Source organism: Macrobrachium nipponense, chromosome 5 (genome assembly GCF_015104395.2).
Source record: "Macrobrachium nipponense isolate FS-2020 chromosome 5, ASM1510439v2, whole genome shotgun sequence".
NCBI lineage: Eukaryota > Metazoa > Arthropoda > Malacostraca > Decapoda > Palaemonidae > Macrobrachium > Macrobrachium nipponense.
In genome coordinates, this window is record NC_061107.1 from 8,998,957 (window position 1) to 9,020,900 (window position 21,944).

At 38.3% G+C, this 21,944-nt stretch overlaps 1 protein-coding gene across 14 annotated transcripts in view; it reads right to left on the reverse strand.

The window, feature by feature from the left end:
- Nucleotides 1-9,007: 9,007 nt before the first annotated feature.
- LOC135215194 (uncharacterized protein CG43867-like) overlaps nucleotides 9,008-21,944 on the reverse strand; it is a 575,055-nt gene continuing 562,118 nt past the window's right edge. For all 14 annotated transcript variants that reach the window (XM_064249685.1, XM_064249677.1, XM_064249686.1 and 11 more), the window contains one exon: nucleotides 9,008-14,460. In XM_064249685.1, coding sequence (XP_064105755.1) covers nucleotides 14,227-14,460 — 234 coding nt within the window. In that variant the 3' untranslated portion in view covers nucleotides 9,008-14,226. The remainder of the gene's footprint in view (nucleotides 14,461-21,944) is intronic.

Sequence of the window (21,944 nt, forward strand, 5' to 3'; positions counted from 1 at the left end):
CTCTGTACAGTGACTAATATGTAGAAATTCGTCCTGGTCCGAGATCTTAATTGAGCTCCAAATGGCGACTTCGTGTTGGTGATTAAGTTGGATTCGCATATCGCACCGAAACATGTCCACGTATATGTCATGACTCATAGTCCTAAAGTATTATTACTTTCTTCCTCGTCCCTTTTTCTTAACATGTACCTCGCTATAAGGTGTAGGGAGCACCTAAGTGAAGAGATGTTCAATCCCAAGGTGTTTGGATATGGATATACTTGTGGGCGACACCTGAATTGGTGAATTTTGGGTCGTTCGAAGCAGCTCGGCTATCTCGTGCATTGGTGCTTCGTGTTTCTCGATCTTAATTAACTTTAGTAAGAGAGAGAGAGAGAGAGAGAGAGAGAGAGAGAGAGAGAGAGAGAGAGAGAGAGAGAGAGAGAGAGAGAGGGGGGGGTGGGAGGACGATGCGATGAGATGCATGTTTTTGGCAATAAAGTGCCTCAATTTCAAAGCGATATGTTTCCGTTGTTAATTGAATGTTTTGTTTTAATCATTTCTGATTGTTGCGTTTCCTTTATTCCTTTCTTAATATATATATATCATATATATATATATATTATATATATATATATATATAATAATGTAATAATGTATATATATACGTATATATACATATACATAGTATATACATATTAAATATATATATATACACATAATATATATAAATACATAACATATATTATATATACATATATATATATACATATCTATATATATATATATCTATATATATATATATATATATACCATATATATATAATACACAAACACACCACACACACACACACATAATATATATATATATATATATATATACACATATAATATAACATATATAATATACAATATATATATAATATATATATTGATTTATATATATATATATATATTTGACAAAGGTATGTTAGTAGTAGAATATACTGAGGCTTTCGTTCGTCCATTCATTTCCACGAGTGATTTTCCCGTAGTTAAAGTAAGAGGCGCTAGCATTAGGCGACTAGCATTACTTTCGAAGGCCTGACCACTTTTTATTTACTGGACGTCACCTTAGTCTGCATAGTGTCTAATGGAAAGGTTATGGGGGACAAATAGATGAGTTTATGATTGGTAATTATATCTGCTATTCCGCTCATACGATGGGGGAATTAATCGCAGGTACTACCCATGTCGCACCAGCCCTGTCCATGCTATTTGAAAAAAAAAATTAATAATGTATTATAGAACGTATATTATTTCGTGAGGTTTGAGCAACTTTAGCTTTAGGATGGAATTCACTAAAATGTTCTCTCTCTCTCTCTCTCTCTTCTCTCTCTCTCTCTCTCTCTCTCTCTCTCTCTCTCTCTCTCTCAACTTCTCTACAGCCTATTTCCGTCTTAAGTTATTGATGTTGAATGTGTGAATGATTCGACCAATCTCTCCTTCAGTCCTTACCTGGAAATCGAATCGGTCCTCTAATAGGTGAATAAAGTTCCCAATTGCAATTAACCTGTTGATATGTGTGTAAAATATGAATGTACACACGCATACAAATCCATTCACCCTGTGTGTGTGCGTACTTAGGAATTGTGTATTATGTTCCCTGACATTTGGTCGTATCCATTACATCTCTGCTGCATGGCAAATAGAACGCAGGAATGCCTTCCTAACCTCCAGAAGAATTGGAGTCAAATTTCAGAAACTTAAGTCATATATTCCGTAAATGGAAACTTATCCGTCTGGTTTCTGGTGGCCTGCCCGTGTTAACATAATGTTTTCCGTTCCAAACGATGTTCATTTGTATGATATTTACATAAATATTTTAATAATTTAGATCCGCGAGGCGTGAAAAAATGACGGAGAAAGATTTCACATTTGCAGTTGATAGTTAAGCTGGAAAAATAACACTCGATGCTGTTCAACAGAACCCAGCCTGCAAGGTCTAGAGAGGAGAATATCTAGACCTTGCCAGGCTGGGAACCAGTAAGGAAGCCTTCGCGCAAGCGAATATTTTTCCATGGAGTATCTAATGCCAGCAAGTAAACTGGGCGTTGACAGACGTGGAGTCGGTGATTGAAGACAAATTAGAACAAAGTGGGAAATCCCACCATGGGGTGAAGTGCGAATACGGGTGAGGGAGAAGAGCTGCATTATAAGACAGGATTGTTTATCCAAATGGGGAACGAAGAGTGGAATCAGGTGATTATGCACGTCAGTTTTGTGATCTTTACGAGGTTGCAGCTTCGTTTCCCGGATTCGTTTTATGGAGGCACTTATTTTGATTGAATTTTGAAGGCTGCAGATAGTATTATGGATTTCTTATGTTTTTTTTAAGTGATAGGAAGTTCTGCAAGTCAGTTTTGTGATTTTTACAGGGTTGCAGCTCTGTTTCCCGGATTCGTTTTATGGAGGCTGTGATTTCTGATGGAAGGTCTGCAGTCAGTATTATGAATTTTTTTATGGATTTTTTTTTTTGACAATTTTTGTTTTTTTGAAGGTGGCAGCATGGTTTCTGGATTTGCATTTAAGGATGCAGTTAATTTTATTGATTGTCTGGAAGGTGAAAGCCACTTTTCTGGATTTTTTTAAAATGGTGGCACTCTGTCTTCTAGATTTATTCACTGGTGGCAATCCAGATTTCTAGATTTTAAAGGTGGCAAATCTGTTTCATGCTTTCTGATGCTTTTAATGTTGAGAATTTATTGCCAAATCTCGACCTAGATATTTCTACGATTTTTTCGCGTTAGTAAAGCATTTTGAGTAGTGGAATCTTTTGTGTGCGAATCTCCTATCATCCCAGTACCAAAGGATGAGTGCGAAATGCAGACTTTCATTCATTGTAAACTCGCTCGGTTTTTTTTATCTTCCTCAACGTTTTGTCTGGTCAGCTTCCTTGTCTTGATAATTGCCAGCTGTTTACACTCTGGAGCGCTGTTGGTTTTACGAGCAGTTTTCGTGGAGGGGCTGTTGCCGCTGCCTCTCTCTCTCTCTCTCTCTCTCTCTCTCTCTCTCTCTCTCTCTCTCTCTCTCGTATGATGTACAAACCAAGTGTATTCTTGTACATTCGTTTTCTGTAATTCAGGAAGTCCGCTAAGAGAAGTCAAATTGTTCTGTCATTATAAGCAACGTTTATGAGGTGCAATGAATGGTCGAGTAGTGTCGGCATTTTTCCATTATTGATTTTCAATTTTGCTTTCCCAAGAAGCTGTTCAATTTAATTTTGGCCATGAAAAACATCATAAGTTTTTCATTCATTTTACTTCTTGAAGGTGCCTTAGACCAGAATGTTTGCCGAGTTTGCATTTTCAAGTTACTTTGCCTGCAATGATCGAAAAGGGAATGCTTTTTATAATCTATGATAAAACATCAGAATAAAACGCTAGACATTATTATTTCGAAAAAAAACCGAAATTCCACGTTGAATGACTAAGAAAACAAACCACTTCACTGGTCATTTTAGAGAGAGAGAGAGAGAGAAGAGGAGAAGAGAGAGAGAACGACCTGAGAGAGATGACGAGAGAGAGAGAGAGAGAGAGAGAGAGAGAGAGCATCTCATTAATCCGACCGGCAAAGGTGGCGTGTTTTGATATCGCCCTGTCAATCATCCTCTTCCAATGCATCCCCTCCCCCTCCCCCAAGACAGACCTGACCACCAGGTTCCTCTCGACACCTACATCATCACCAACAGCAGCAGCAGATCTCCTTTGATGTTTTTTCAGGTGATTTGCTCATCTGCAGACAGAGTTATGGTACGGTATAGTGATAGGCCGAGTTCGTACCCAGTCTCTCAAGCTAACGGTTTTTTTTTTCCATTAGGTGGCTAGAGTTTGATTTATGAATGGTTTTGGGTCTTCCCAATAAATATTTCTCTCTCTCTCTCTCTCTCTCTCTCTCTCTCTCTCTCTCTCTCTCTCTCTCTCCATATAGATCAGTGTTATATAATGAAAGAAATCTCAGTTCTGACATAGATTTTAAAGAAGGGCTATTGGATATTGTGGAATTTTTCCCTGAATTTTTTTTTTCCAAAGTAGCTCTCTTTTGAAGTTAGCAAATACCTTCGGCTTGCAATAAGCTTAAGTAGTACATATATTTAAGAATATAAGTGTATACTGCATGTCGAAATGTAAGTCATAGCTCCAGAGATTCCTCGAACAGTGTTTTGACAATTATTAGGCGTGTGTAGGTCTGTTTGTTAGTATGTGTATGTGTGTGTGTAGCTGTGAAAAATCTCAAAAGTCAATTTCGAAGGTTCTCGTCACTAAAGCAGTGACCCTTCGGCCCCTAGCTGCAACCCCTTTCATTCCTTTTACTGTACCTCTGTTCGTATTCCCTTTCTTCCAGCATCTAACTCTTGTTTCATAGTGCAACTGCTTTGAGGTTTTCCTCATGTTACACCTTTCAAACCTTTCGACCATCAATTTCCGTTTCAGCCCTGAAGGACCTCGTAGGTCCCAGTGCTTGGTCTTGGAAAAAATTCTGTATACCATTCCATTCCTAATCCGAATATCTTCGTAATGATTCGGGCATTCCTAGCGAAGATTAGCAGCTGAATGATTTAAAAATTGTTTTAAAAAAAGCAAGATACCCAAAACGAACCAAAGATACTGTTTGTTGACGTAAAGAAATGCTGCTACTTTGGCCTCAATTGAGATTTTAACCTGTCTTTGGATAATGAGATCACGTAGGAGGAGGAGGAAGGATGAGAGAGAGAGAAAAAAACATTTAGTAAGAAAACAGATTCAGGACTTGATAGCGTCAAAGGGAATCCCAGACAGCTGGTATGAGTGCATGTATTCAGTCTGTGGGGTGCTGATTCTCTCTCTCTCTCTCTCTCTCTCTCTCTCTCTCTTCTCTCTCTCGTCATCTCTCTCTCTTACTCTCTCTCTCTCTCTCTCTCTCTCTCTCTCTCACGCTTGAAAATTGTAAAAAGTTCCTTGACATCTAAAGCAATTTGCACGATTCTTGAGCTTTGAAGGAGGTCTCCTTGGCAGTTAGATAATGACATTGGTCATATCTATCTTGAAACTCTTCATTCCTTCATCCTGCTTTCCTCCTCTTCCTATGTTTTTTTCATATTTTTTATTAGTATCATTAAGCGTTCACCCCATCACTGTCATCACGAATACTCCTTGTACAAGCGTCAATGAAATCTTCAACCGACGTTTACCAGTCACTGTCATCATGAATACTCATTGTAGAAGCTTCAGTGAAATATTCAACCGTGATATTTCAAAAGTATAATGCATTGAAGGAGAGCGCGCATGCTTTTGGTCGCATATTCACGAAGAATCTTGTATTCGTGTACTAATGCACTAAAACACATTAAGAAGCATCGCTTATAGTGGTTCGACTTTATAGTTCAAAAGCTCCCTAAGATGACACGTGTTTTGAACCACTGGTTAAAAGGTAACAACGAGTCTATTGCTCCGTCATCTGGGTATACTAAAGAGAATGAGGGTTAAAATGATCCAAAACGAAGTGTATATTGTAAAACAACCTGTATATTGTAACTACCCATCCTGTACATGGAGATAAGGAAGTACTGAGAGGAGGGATGGGAGGAAAGGAGGAGGAGGAGGAAGGAGAGGAGGCAGGAGGATGATGAGGAGGAGGCGGAGGAGGAGGAGGAGGAGGAGGAGGAGGAGGGAGGAGGAGGGAGGAGGGAGGAGGGACCACCACCACCACCACCACCACCACCACCACCACCACCACACCACCACCACCTTCTACGTCCTTGATGAGAGAGAATGAAGATTTGATAGTTAATCGGTCCTGTCGCTAAAGATTACAAGTACATCGCATTTTAAGGCAAACTTGGCAGATGGAATCTCTTATGCAAATAGGAGGCAAGGGCAGCGAAAAGATCCCATAGGCTCAGCTCTAAATGAGGTAATGAAGACGAATGGCGGTTCTGGTAAAATTTAATGACCGTCATTGATACTGTTCATGGTGGTAGTGGCGTCTTTCTCTTGAGTGTTCTTTTGTGGTACCCTTTTGAGAAGTTATTATGAAGATTTCACGACGGAGTAGATAACAATTTTCCCTGATCAGCTGACGTCGTGATTGATTTACTTTGGTGGTTTCTATTGATTTAACTTCAGTTTTATGTGGAATTAAGCTATTTAAGGCTTAAATTACGTCGCTGAGTACCAGACGTTCGTCGTTTGCATCGACTCGATGAGATTACGAACCGAAATGTCTGTTTGATATTATCCAGGCTCATAAAAAATGTAGAATGAGAGTAGCCTTTACATTAAAAAGGTGGGAAGGGATGTACCAACAGGTGACGTCAGTTTTTTTGATGAACTCTTTCGTTGACTGGAAAGTTCTGATGATCAAGCTGTATTACGAAAACGTTCAAAACAAAGGTTTATTTTTTTTATTTTTATTAGGAAAACATTTACAAAAAGAATGGTGTCCTCAAGATTTGTAAGTAATTAAGAAAATTAAATAAGCAAGGAATCTTCCAATTTTGTGATCATAATGAGGAATTATCGTACAGTTCTTGCCGAAAGCGTATGTGTAGTTCGTGATACGAACTCATATGGAGCCAAAGTTTTGGTGTATATTCAGTAAGTCTTGACTGTTGTTGGATTAGTTTGAATGCAAACATAATTTCGTTTTGACTCTTAAGCACGTGGGATCATCAGTACTAACACTCTCTCTCTCTCTCTCTCTCTCTCTCTCTCCTCTCTCTCTCTCTCTCTCTCTGAGAATGGGACACCTGAAAGAATGACTGTAGTGAATTTGTAACTCATTTATCTGAGGTCAGTCATCATTGTCGGTTTAGATAGGCGTGTGTCTTTGGTTCTGATCAAGAACGATCATACTTTTCAATAAATCCACTAACACCTCTCTTCTCTCTCTATCTCTCTCGTATTTGCACTGAATATTTATATCCGTCTATGGGTGTAAAACCCACGAGAAAACTATACGCACAGACTTCTACTATCAGTAATTGCAGATTCCTATCGTGAAATCTATTTCCTCGTCGCCTATTGATCCTAGTTGAAAGCTTCCCTCCAAAGAGAAGGGGATACCAGGCCTTAGGGACTCCCCAGGCAAGGGTTGAAATTGCCCACCCTTTGGACGTTTCCATACGTGATGTATGAGCAAGCGAACCTTCATGTAAAAACAAACGGGTATAAACGAGTTATATATATCAGTTAAACATATTCGTCTCTTCTCTCCGTGATTACACCCCCTGCGAAGGGAGTAATGTGTAGACATCGTGTGTAATTCTTAATTCTCGTTTTGGGATTCGTGGGTCTTGCTTACCTCAGGTAGGGCTCATTCGGGTATTTCGCCTTTATCAGACTCTATCAGAAGGTCGATTAGGGCCTGCCAGGCGCGTAAGAGTTCAAGTGGCCCTGCGCGAATCGAATGACTGTGGTATTCAAGGTGGTCTGAAAGAATTCCGTGTCAAGTCGTTAACGATAAGTGCGCAGGTAGTACACCACGCTAATCAAATTCAGAAACTCTGAGGTAGGCCTCCGCTGCAGATACCTTCTCTGCTTAATTAATGATCATATGTAAATTCATTATACTCCGCAAGGCTTCCAAACTGTGTTGTTTCTTTTGGAAAGGGACACTGTTTTCTCAACTTTGTTGATTAAAAGGAAGTTTGTCCTAGAGGCGTTTGGCTTTTCGGTGGTTATTTTTATAGCTAGTGGAAAGGTAAAACCAGTGACTTTTGAATGTTGGGATTGTGCAGGTTCTTGAAAGCTGTAAGAAACTGATTGTAGTTGTTGTATCATATAACAACTTCATATGAAAACGACAAATTGGAAGAGTTTCATCTTTGCGCTGAATATTCACGTTTTCGTGAAGAGTATTTGCACAAACATTCCGTGATTTATGCAGTTTTTCCCCAAGCAACTTCGTAGTAGTACTACGTATTCGGAAGTGCTTCACTTTTGACTTCAAGGTACGCAATATTACCCAGATTCTTCTGTTCACCTATTTCCGCGTATACATTTGGTAGTTCACATTCCGTTACAAATTAAACATTGCTCTAAAGCTGGTTTCAACTGAACACTTGGTTAAGCCACAGTTGATTTGTTTGTATGGTGCTTTTACGTTGCATGGAACCAGTGGTTATTCAGCAACGGGACCAACGGCTTTACGTGACTTCCGAACCACGTCGAGAGTGAACTTCTATCACCAGAAATACACATCTCTCACTCCTCAATGGAATGGCCGGGAAGAATCGAACCCGCGACCACCGAGGTGGAACTCAAACACCATACCAACCACGTATTATTTATGAAGATAAGGAGGAGGGCAACTGTTTTAAATGGGTATAGTATTCGTTTTCCAAGTGTAAAAGTAATTTTTAGGTACTCTTGCATATATTGGTCGTTTCGACGCGCCATACGGGCAAATCTCTCGACAAAAAGTTGAATCTTGCAGCCACAAGCACATTTTGCTAGGCTCGCCCTGTCGTCGGCGGCGTTTACTATTATGCAAGGTTACCAGTTAGTTATATCGCGGCAAAATATCGTACATAATACCTCTAAATGACCATATTTTCATTTAAATTTGATTGCATTTCACCAATTCGAAAGGTTTTGCATAACTGATAGTGCAATGGTTGGAAGACCTAGAGCAACTGAGAAAGGTGGAAAGAGATGAGTGGAGAGTTATGAAAGATAAAGCATAGGCAAGGCATGAGCAGTAGAATTTCAAGAGACTCTTTACATCACCCATTGTTAAAAGTGACAATGAATTATAAAATCCCCTTCCAAAGTTTCCAAAATTGACCATTAGCCTAGACTGTGTGATCTTACACAGGGTTGCCCGAGTCTCTTAGATGGTGATGGTACTGTATTTAATAAATGCTTTTTATTTTTGAAACAAGCATTGGTACAAAGTATAAGGTCGGTTTTGGTTATAATTAAATATACGTACTGTACTCCTCAAAATACATTTTACAGGCAAGTACAGACATGGCCGATAAAATATTTGAGGATTAAATGAAAAAAAATTAATTCATTTCTTTATTTTCCTAAATGCTATAGTTAATTACATAGTTACATTTATAAAAACACCCACACTTACAAGCATCACTTGGACAAAATAATCACATGAACAGAGTTTTATCAAAATTATAATTGAGAAAGATTTAAGTAGATTAATGAAGAGACTTCTGCTAAAATAAATAGCACAACTTTCTGGTACCCTTGAGGAAATCAAAAGGTTTATAATTGCCAATAAGAATGATACAATATGTCAATTTAAATTCTTTATCACTTCCAAGAATGGCACAATCGGGTAGCGAGAGATTGAATTCGTAACGAAGAAATAAGACTGAATGATGGTCAACAGTGTGTTCCTGTCAAAGTATCATTACATATGTGCTCTAATAACCCACAAACATAAGAGCACCTGAAATTACAGTTTTCCATTTTTGGAAAGAGCAAACTGCATTTACATGAATATTTTTTTTACAGCTACAATCTTATCTTTTTAAACTCCATAAAAGATTCAAAATATACACACAATCAACATTTGATTTGTGATATATTTTAATACCAGTACTTTAATAATTTCTAAAACAATTTTTTACATCTCGCACACTGATGGATTTTTGCTTATTTCTTGTCAGGTCAGGCTGAAAGACTGTCAACTTCCATGGCTGCAATGTGCAAAGTACTGCTTACAAGGCAGATATGAAACTGCCCTGCCACAAATGCCAAAACTTTCATTTGACTTTGTTTTGCAACCAGAGATACATTCGCCAATCAGATGGACGATGAGGAGACCAGCAAGTAAGAGCTTGTAGCATAGCCTTGCAGCGTCACACGTAAAGTTGAACTTTATAAAAATGTAAGATACTTTAATTTCTTTTATTCATAATACAATGGATTTTCTTGGATTTCTATATATAATTGTATTTTCTATCAAGCTTATTATGCTAAACCCCTATTATTTTCGATTCAAACTTATAATCAGTGTACAGTGTACAGGCCTAAGGAAATTTGAATTAAGTGGCATTATAATGAACAAATATTTTTCATTTCCAAATAACAGCCAACATTAGTTTCATTTGACTTTTAAAGTAATCTTCCAAAGTATGATAATTTTACAATAATAAAATATAAACAACACTACGTAATTGCTTTTATGATACATGCATCGTGCCTTGCTACTACTTAGAAGTTTGCTGTATTACAACCAGAGAAATGTATGGCAATGGCTAATTGTTTCTCAAAACGAATCGCATACATTTGTATTTTCCTTCTTGGCTTCTTGTATATTACAGTTTTTCATGTTTTGTTACAAAAATATGGATGTACGTATATATGATTTAGATAGTAGGGATCAATGACATTTATGCAAATTTGGGATTGGAAATTTAACATATTGTTCCATATGAGTTAGTAAGTTTAACATTTCCATTTAAATGTAAAGTGTGGACAATTTCTTGGTCTTTTGTGTTGGGTTATTTACTTTACATATTTGATGTAAACCACCCAACCTTTTTTTGCATCTGGTTTGTAAGTTTCAAGATATTTTGTCGTAAAGAGGGGAAAAGAGGTGACAAAATCTTATCTAGTTCATTTAGTGCAAAACTGTACAGGGAACTTGTTTGTTATTGAAAAATGAAGGTTATTTCTGTATGCAAATTAATTCTACATAATCTGAAGGCTATCATCTTTTATCAACAGTATTTAGCATACAGAAGTTAAAAAGTATATTATTATACACTGATTTTGAGTATAAGCTTTTATACATTTTGTATTTTTCATAGTTATGCTTTCAAAATTCTAAGGGACACAATAAAAATATTTTGAATCATTGCTAATTTTTGTGATGCTTTTAATGTCACCAAGTGGAAAACTCAACTCGGCTACAAATATCTGATTCTCGTCATACTGAAAATATATACGTAATAGGTTTAACTGTTAACGTAGTTTGCTTTGCAATTTATGCACACCTCTTAAGAAATAAAAAAACTTCAGTCAAATTTGAAAGTCATCTAGTTCACATGGCTAATTAACTAATATATAAATGCACAGCTGTAAAGGCATTCCTGTTCTGTGAAGTTTATCACAAATCTATTTAAGACAATTAATATTAGTGAAAATAAGTGTTTTTGCAGACTTAAAATATACAAAAATGTCAACATCTAAAATTTATTAGACTCTATGTACACTGTTTTAATAATTTCTGTATACCCAACTAAATTATTCACAGTATTGAACAGGGATTAACTGCTGGTCAGCCTTGATTTTAATGATAGAAAATGGTTTTCTTTTTTTTTTTCCAGAACAATGTCTCATCTCCTTTGAGAACAAATTTGAATCTAGATTTATCACCTGAAGACATGCCACAAATTCTAGATGATGGCCTGGAGGGTCCCACTCCTACAGGACATTGGACTTTATTCTGAATGATGAGTATATTGCTAATGCCTACATAACTACTGATCCACTTGTTAAGCTCGCAAACCTTTTTCCCGAGGTCAGTGTCTTGATATCCCTCATTGATTTGTGTTCTGTATGAGTTTTTTGGCTTTCAGTTGCTTATATACAGATAACTACTGAGCTGCAGATTCAAGAGGGTTAGTTTATTCAGGTTTTTAGTAACTTAATATTTCACACAACAGTGCTTTGGTCATGTTGAAATTTTGCTCAGGCAGTTATTGGCAAGTGTGTCTTTGCTCATGAAAAAATGTTTTTTGGCACATTATGTAAGTCAGCATCCAAGGGAGATCCATGATCCTTCTCCTCAGGAGAAAGGAAAAGGACTAAATTTTACCAACAACTACTGCTGGGTTGTATTTTTGTCCTGCTTCTGTTGCCCAAGTAAAAGCATGGGGCAAAGTCTAATATTTCCTGTAAATGGAACTTATATCTCGAGTCAGTTCAGCTATGAGCTACCTTGGTAGATTTTGGTGTTCACAAAGATTACCTGGATTCAAATGCTTCCCTCTCAAAAGGTAGTCTGGAATATTCTGAAACTTATGTTTCAGCCCCTCAAAGTCTCACACACCTTCACTGAGACATTACTGTGGCACTAAATTTCTTGGTTTGCTAAAATCGAGCGGATTGTCCATTCAATTGTGGCCTTATTTTACATATACATATACTATTAAGTCTGACAATTTTGTATACATATTATGAATTTGAGTCTTTGCATGAAAGGATATTTAGAAAACGAGAAACAAAATGAAAGGATATTTAGAAAACAAGAAATGGAATTTATAAATCTAGCCAGTTTCTTTTCTTAAAAGATCATAATACGTATTGTATAAACAGAGTTTAACCCTTCTGAAGGTAAAGCTGTGAAGTGGCAAAGACATACGCAAACTGCATAGTTTGCCAACCTCTTGTAAATAATTTCTTTGGTTTGACATAGACCAAACTAATTCTAAACAGTTTGTGATCGAATATAGTTTTGAGTACCAATGACTTGCAGCTTTATCATGTGATAGGCACCAGTTGTGACTGAGCTTACTAGGAAACAACAAAATTCCTGCTGATTTTCTGAAAATATTTTTCTTTTAATAAATATGTATGAAATTTTTCCAGTTTATAAACGCACTCTGAAGCAATACTATAAGGCGTAGCAGGAACAATCCCTATTTCACTCACAACACCACAAGGGGCATGTTATAAAAAACTCACAAAAAGGCAAATACAAAAGAAAAGCTTATGTACAAAGGCTAAAATGTATAATCTAAATTAAAATGCCACATGAACATTTTCTCCAGTCAGTCTTACATGTGACATGACTCAAATGGTTCCGTGTAGGAGCAGGTCCTCTCCTGCAGTCGGTACTACTCGGAAATAACTCTGCAAGTTTTGTCAGTAAACAGAATTTAATAAATGTGACGCACGTGCTATATATTATGTGGTTACCACATAGTATGCCTATTTACACAGTATGAATTTCATACTAACTTAACATACATCCTGGAAGGCAGACACTTATGAAATATGGTGTTTATTGTATAAGACTTCATTCACACTTCTGACTAGTACTTATGGCACCTTAAATCATTAGTTTAAAAACACATGGCTTCAATGAAAAACATATGGCTTCAATAAAAGTCTGCTCGTAGCATTACAACAGTGCCAAAACAAAAAAGCACTGAATATACAGCTCAGTAAAGTACAGTGTTCTTCATTGCTGTAGCTTGGATGAAAGCTAGTTTTCAATAAAAAGCTTCGTTGCAAAAATTATCATTTGTGCAGATATCATTAAATGTGTTTATATATATAACCCCCTCTCTATTTTCTAATAGTTCTGAATACAAAAAATACATAAAAGCAGACTTCGACAAATTAAAGACTGTATTTAGGTTATTTAGGTTGTTTTAACAACGGTTAATTCCACTAGACAATCTACGACTGTTTATTCTCAGCCTCGGGATACGAATTTTAAAAAAGAACTTGTAAAAAATATAAATAAAGTATGCATAAAAAAGCTATCGATACTAAACATACTGCAAATATAAATTTATATATATATTTATATAATTCACAAGATATCCTAATATAGTCTGACAATATGATGACTCTTATGTAAACTTCAACTAGTATTTTCCAGTGTAAAGACCTATATACGTAGTATGTTACTTATACTAATGTAGTAGTGAAATAAAAATATATCATTGTCAATTATGTCATGTAATTGAACAGTCACAGCTGTAATTTTGCACTTTCTACAATATGATTATGAATTTACAAATCAATTTATAATTAATTCTCAAGTGCAACATAAGGCACGTGCCTGAATAGAGGACTCGGTAAATTCTATATCGTTCTTCATATGTCTTGTAAATTTCTTGGTCAGCCACTCATTCCATTGTCACCCAAAACAGGGTATTTTCAAAGGGGGAGGGGGTTAAGGCTACACAACAATAATCCCCAAACTTATCAGAGATTAGCATTTCAATTGGAAATTAGTAAACAAAGCTCATGCTCGGCCACAAAGGGTAAGGTTATTGACTTCTTTTTTTGTGCGAGATACACAACCTTTCAAGTCTTTAAATAATATTTACTATATCATGTTTATTTTACCCATGAAAAAGCATTTTCAGCTTAATGACAAAGTTGAACCACTTTCAATTCCAATATCATTGTGTTATCTTCACATAAGATTTTCAAAATGAGCTTTACATCCAACATGTTATCACAGCGTGGCAGTTGGGCCGAGCATGAACCTAACTCAGGATGACCTAGTATTTAGTGCGGGTCATACAGCTGAGGAGTCAGCCTGTGCTCGGCGTTTAGCGTCTAAGCGCTGTAACTTGTTATCAACTTCTGTTGTCATTTTTAACAAATCTGGTTGTCCAGGTACTGAGGTGAGATGTGACCTTGCTGACCTTCTGGAACCATGGCGGGTCAGAGTACCAGTCTGTGGAGTACTTGGTACAGGTCGACCCAAGGCGTTCATGTAGTCCGCAATAAGTAATGTCAGCTCAAGAATCTGAAAACGAAATCCAAGTAAGTGTACATAATAATCATTTAATGACATACCTGAAATGTTAAAACTTGTTTCTTCAGATACAAATTCTCCTTTACATATTCCTTATAAAACACACTGCCCACATCAAACTATCTGCTGTGGGTTCTCGACAATGCTGCTACTAGAATATGGGTAGAATATCTGGGTAACCCAGTGGCCCACACTCTGGCTATTACCTTTTTTGTGCTATGTGAAATCTCAATTTGTATACTATTGTAAAATTGGACTATATCTTTATACAGACTGTACGTCTTAAGTGTGTGATGCAATGCAGGCTGTAGGCTGGTTGTGTCAATAGTACCAATTTGTTAAAATTTCTATATAAAATTAGTACCTAACTACCTGAATGCAAAATATATCCAAATATCTGATTTGTCTCAAATCGATGTGATTAATATTGACTGACCACTCCTAGCAATCTATATTTACAAGTTGACCAACAAGTAAATGTAGGTAGGTGGAAATGTCAATCAATACAGACTGCATTATTTTGACACACAACAGATATACATGTACATATATATATTGTGGGCAACTAAAACAAACTCACTCTTATATTATGAATAAAACTAATTTGATCATTGAAAGTTGTTAACAAGGCACCTACATGGGAGGGAGTTTGAAGTCACTGCCGCTTAAATATTTTTGAGCACTGCTGAGTTCACGGCTCTGCCCTGCAGGACTAGACTCACTAGTTGCCGGGGCTTTGGTGATATTTTTTTAGTGTTTACTTCCATCATTTGAAGCATGTCAGTCAATGCAAAAGCCTGTATCAGTTTTCAAGTCTGATATAAGGTGTTCTAGGCACTGGTGTGAATGTGATAGATTAATGTGGCCTATGATAATGACTGATAAATTTTATACAATTTGCAGGAACTGGGATTGTTTCAAGATACCTTTGAAATAAAGTACATACAAAGGGAAAGGATGGCTTCACTTAGTAGCTGAAGTATACCTCCAAGAAGAGGAGCACAAGAAATTGTCTTTGGTATTCTTGGAAGGTAACACCTTTACTCTTAGAGTACTTTTTCTTCTGTACCTGCTGGTGCTGTGACTATCTGCTCTGTCAGTGTGTTGTCTATCTTCCCTTGGTGCAAAGTATGGGGAAGGTCTCTTGCTGTATCCTCTGTGCACTGATGTGGCAAGCATCCCCGTTTGCTCGTTGAGCAGCTCATCTGTACCACAGCACCATGTCCTGTTGTGTCAGACTGAAGCTATCCTTCCAAAAGCAAGGACCGAGCCCTTCTTGCTGCTTTTTTGATTTAGTCGGCTTCAACTACTGTTAACCCTGTTCTGCTACTGTCTGTTCCTGCTGCCATCCTTGATGTAGCTATGCCACATTAAGTCATCATCTGCCATGTTTGCTGCCACTTCTGGGTATCTGCAAAAGCTCAGCCAGAAATGTCCTGTGCCATAAGTCATCATCTGCCATGTCTGCTGCCACTCCTGGGTATCTGTAAAAGCTCGGCCAGAAATGTCCTGTTCCATGTAGAAGAGATGGAGTAGTCAAAACAGGAACAATACTGAGAAATGCCACTAAGCCTCTTTCCTTAGGCTTGTCAGCATTCTCCTCTTTCATCTCCCCTACTTTTGATTGTGGCTTCTTGATGGAGTCTCTAACCTAACCCAATTTTTTTGGACCAATTTTTCATCCAGCATGGAGTATGTTAGTCAAGTAGTTATCAGGTTTTGATCATATGGTTTTCAGTAGGTGGGATCTGTAAATATTATAATCTATATGTAACATGTATTTGTCATTGTATAATACATTCTCGTCTCCCATGTGTACTACAGCATTGTGTATTGATGAGTAGCAGCTGCATTCTTGTCTCAAATATATGCTGACATCCAAGTGTCAACCGAACACATTCAAATCCAATGTCTAGCAGTACACCGCTTCCCTTCTCTTGAGTTTGGAAGCTCACACGCATTGTTCTTGTTGCACTGTAACCTTACCTAATTAAGAACCTACATTCCAGATGAGCTTATTTCACATCTCATCCCAGCCAACATGGCGCAGTAAGGTATTACAGGAAGAAGTTACAAGAAGCAAGCGAGTATACAGGAGACTTAAGTGAACACAAAAAACTTACAGAAGGCCATACACCAACAATTACCTGCTTCTCTTTCTCCACAATGGACTTTATTTGCTGGTATGTACAGTGTATCATAATTGCATAGTAAGTGGGTGCTAAGGAGCCAACTAATGCAGTATTTCAAGCATTTAAAATACCGATCTTGTACATTTCTGTTGATTCTGTTTTAAGCCTGAGTAGGGGTTATGGAGGAGTTATGGAGTTCCATTTGAGAAAAAGAGAGAGAGAGAGAGAGAGAGAGAAATTGCTGTATGGATAGTTAATGACTGAATTGGTTGTTGGTAGGTTCTGAGCTGTCTGCTGGTGCTGTTGATTGTTAAGAGTTCTGTGTTTTGAGTAAGTTTTTCAGTCAGTCTTTGGTGAGAGCCTGTGATAGGTAGTAGTGTTAGAGGAGTCTATTGAAGGCATTGGAAGTTGATTGAGTTTTGTGTTTTATTTGGTGGTGTTAAGTTAGTGTTTTTACTTTGTTGTTATATGTGAGGTTGTGTTCCTCGGTTGGATGTTGTGTTGTTAGGTTGTGGTTATGTTCCTTGGTTGGTTGCTGTGTTGTTGAGTTGTGGTTGTGTTCCTTGATTATTGTTGTGTTTTTGTTGTCCTTGGTTGTTGTGTTGTTGAGTTGTAGTCCTTGATGTTGTAGTGTTGGGTTGTGTTGTCGTGGTTCTTTGTTGTTGTTGGTGTCCCAGTGACCTCAACCAGCGGACAGCACAGGATAGCCCGGAGTAACTGGATTGATTGGTAAGCACATGTGTTTTGAGAGTTTTTTTGTTTTATGTTTTGTGTAGTTGTAGGTCAATTGTCCTGCTTGTATTCTGTAGTGTTAAAAGGAAAGTGTGAAAGAGGGTGGGTTTGGCAGCTGGAGTGATTAGGTTAATGTGGGGAGGGTTTTGCCTGCTTTTTTTCTAGCTTGTGATCCGGCCACAGGGTAAACCAAACATTATTCACAAAGGACTTTACACTTTCTCAGGACAAATGTAACTACATCCCACTCTCCACTCCCAGACGATAATACCCTAATCAGCTGATTTCCATTTGCTCGCACAATTCCTGGAAAAATCACGGATCGAGGATCATGCCAGGATCAGATGAGGAGGAAAGGGAGACAAAAAGAAGAGGAAAGATGAAGAATTAAGGTACCAACGACTGAGAGAGGACAAAATTTGCAGGCAACAGAAAGCAGACCGCTACAGCGCCTTTCTGCAAATACCATCCACCCCATATAGGCAGCCTCTGATATCGCAGCATCAACTTAGCCACCAGAGGCTGCAGTGACCCCATCAGTACCCCTCCACAGAGAGCAATCATTCCAGTTCAAATTTTCTGGGAATGGGAACATTGATGGGATGATTACTCTGTCATGGTGGATCTGCCCAAATAACCCAAAGAGAAACAATTGATCCAGATGAGGATACATCTTAATTTGGAGACCAAAAGGATCTTCAACCACACCCTAGACATAACCCCAGACACTGGATTAAAGACAGCAAAGTCTTAGATGCCCTTCAAGAACACAGTTTTCATAACGAGAACCTGCGCTGTAGGGAGCTGTTCACCTGCAAACAGTTTCTCGACTTATGATAAAGACTTAAGAACAATGCAAAGGAAGAAGACATCTGTCCTAGTAGTTCTTCAGTTTGTGAGCAAACCCAGATGAAGATGATATCCTCATGGGAGTGAAGGATGAAAAACCAACTGAGAAACTCGTAGCCCTCGACACCAACTCTTTTCTACAAGATACTATCAACACAGGTCACAGGACTGAGAGATGTGTATTTCTGGTGATAAAAGTTCACTCTCGACATGGTTTGGAAGTCACGTAAAGCCGTTGGTCCCGTTGCTGAATAACCGCTGGTTCCATGCAACGTAAAAACACCATACAAACAAACAAACAAACAATCAATCTTACTTCATGGAGCAAGGGTTATGTACTTCCTGCTGCCCTTCACCACCACACACTATCATGACTCCACGATAGTCACAGAGAAGCCACAGAGCAATGGGCACATCAAGATTATTTACTGGCCAGAAATTGACTCTGACATCACAAGTCTCTTCATCCTGTGGCTAGTAAGTTTTTCTCTGCTGTGGCAACTGAGGTTTGAGAAAGTGATGTCAAGGCTGACAGCACATTCTCTGTACCAGCAATCTGATAATCCCCACAGGCAGGAGTTAATCAAGAAAGCTGAAGAGATGGCATGGAGCACCTCTCCCTGCGTTGCTTATCATAAATTCCTTATCCTTCCCAGATAAGTCCAGACATAACTCTTTAGACATGAAAACCCAAAGCCCTATCTGCAACAAGAGAGAAAGATACAATCTTCAGGTGTTGGCTCTTCCTCAGGCTGGGCATGATATAGCTTCGGTCCAATGCCAAAAGGAAGCATGGGTACTCAGCTTGAAAATTGTTTGCTGCACAAGTTTATTCAGTGGCTGAGATGAAAGACACATTTTGCAATATCTTATATCATTCCTATTGTGTGACCTGGCAACTAGAAACTGGTAAAATCACCTTAACTTCTCATCTGTGTACTTAATACCACCCCTCCTTGCTTTCTAAACATGGAAGCAACTCCTACAGCATGCAACTGTAATTCGTAAATTCTTCTGGTTACATTGATGAGTGGAAACAAGATCCCATTAATCAATGTGGCCAGAAGAATTTATGAATTACAGCTGCAAGTCATAGACGTTTCATGTTTAGAAGCCAGGAGGGGTGATCTTGAAGCACACCACTGAGAAATTGTGTTATTTTTACAGTTTCTACAGTTACCAGGTCACACAATAGGAATGATGCAGGAAATTGCAAAATCTGTCTTCCTTCTCGGCCACTGAATAAACTAGTGCAGCAAACCATTTCCAAGATGAATACCTATGCTTCCTTTTGGCAGTGGACTGAAGATATATCTTTCCCAACCTGAGGAAGAGCCAACACATGAAGATTGTATATTTTTCTTTAGTTGCAGATAGGGCTTTGGGTTTTCATGTCTGAGTTTGTCTGGACTTATCTGGAAAGGATAAGGAATTTATGATAAGCAACACTGGGAGAGGTGCTCCATGCCACCTCTTCAGCTTTCTTGCTTAACTCTTGCCTGTGGGGATTATCAGATTGCTGGAACAGAGAATGTGCTTTCAGCCTTGACACCATTTCTCATACCTCAGTTGCCACACCAGAGAAAGACTTACTAGCTACAGGATGAAGAAACTTACGATGTCAGAGCCGATTCCTCGCCAGTAAATAGTCCTGTCGTGCCCATTGCTTTGTGGCTTCTCCTCTGTGACTGTCATGGAGTTGTGACAATGTGTGGTGGTGAAGGTCGGCAGGAACTACATAATCCTTGCTTCATAAAGTAAGAGTTCATGTAAACTGACAAGCTATCCTGTAGTTTCCAGAATGGGAGTAACAAATTATTTAAGTTGTAGCACTTTTAAGACATCCTGATTGCATACCGTATCGAAGACTTGATATATGCCAGGTCCTCCCTTGCTGAAGCATGAAGATCTTGAATAATCCTGTTGGTGCCCTGGATTAAGACATTGTCCTCTTGGGCTGCTGCATTAGTGGTAATGATTCCTGATGTATGGCCATGATTCAAACCAGCCAGTTTAGTTTCATTGTGGTGTGAGCTGGGTGACAGGGCATCAGATATGCCGAGCTGCTTGCCAGCATACCACATGGCTGTGAACAGATATGGTGGCATTTTCTCCTCAATACTTTGCAAATTGGGATTCTTGACCGCATCTAAAGTGTAATGGTTGAGAATTGGGTCTGGATGATGGTCTGCCATCAGTGTAAAATGTTGGAGGCCTATCATATCCAATTTGCATTTGGACATAGCTCAGGTTACGGCTAACATCTCCTACTCCATATTGTGGCATGGCGCATCTCTGTGTTGTAAGGAAATGAGAGCCACAGCAGACTCTTCCTCTACTGTGGTCATTTAGGAGGGTATATCCTCTGTTGAGTTGAGAAGCGTCAGTCTGTAATATAACTGGGAGGGCTGGATCAAAGGAAGCAAGGACTGGTGGGCTAGCCAGGGCAGTCTTCACTCGGCGAAATGCTCCGTCCTGATCTGACGTACATTCAAATGTACAATTTGGGTTTGAAGGGGCATGAGCTGTGGAGCAACTGGGGCTTGTAGGGGCCTGAGCTGCGTTAGCTATCTCAGACATATAGTTGGCCAATTGGTTCACTAACCCCATGAATGAATTAATGATGAGCTAGCAAGCTGGTACAGAGAATATGCTTTCAGCCTTAACACCACTTTCTCATACCTCCTATCATTCCTATAGTGTGACCTGACATAGGTAGAAACTTGAAAAATCACTACTTCTCAGCAGTATGCTTCAAGATCACCCCTCCTTGCTTCCTAAACATGGAACCTCTAAGGTATGCAAGCTGTTATTCATAAATTCTTTGGGATACGTTGATAAGTGGCAACAAAGATCCTATTCATCAATATGTAGCCAGACGAATTTATGAATTACAGCTGCAAGTCCTAGAGGTTCCACGTTTAGGAAGCAAGGAGGGGTGATCTTGAAGCACACAGTTGAGAAGTTGTGATTTTACAAGTTTCTACCTTTGGCAGGTCACACAATAGGAATAAGTGATTATTCTCTGCCTGAGGTGGATAACAGGTTTTGTAAAATTGTGCAGCAAACCATTTTCAAAGATGAATAATACCAATGCTCCCTTTATGACGACCAAAGATATACAGTAAATATCTTGCTTAGCCTGAGGAAGAGCAATACTTGAAGATTGTATCTCTCTCTTGAGTGCTAACTTGGTCAAACTGTAATAAAGTATGTATTAGATACATCTAAAACTTTTTAATATCAGCTTAAGTTCAAAATGAGCTCTAGATGAAATGACCTTACGTAATTAATGAACCCAAGGATGTCTTTCAAGAAAGCTTTAAAAACACAACCATGGATAGAAGAAAGATGATCAAATGCCAAATAAAAGGTTATTTTGGGGGTTGGTAATAGCCCATAAATGGGTTACCAAACTCATGGTCCAACACCTTTCACCTGTGCCAGTCTCACTATTTAGTTCTGCATGGTTTGCATGACCATCTGCCAATAGGTAGTGGCATATATATTGAATGGTTTTAACTTTGTGTACACATACAACAATGTCTCCCACAGTTTAACCTAATTAAGAATTCCTTTTACATCTATGCTGTTAGAAAGCTCAAAACTCATTGTATGAAGGGCTATTTAAGGGATTTTGACAAAGGAAAAATCTATTTCTGGGGAGACCTGTGTCGCCCGGTGAAATGGATCCTGCTATCCACTTTTCTGATATAAATACTTTCTAAATATACCAGAGAAAAAGCTAGCATTGGTATGCAG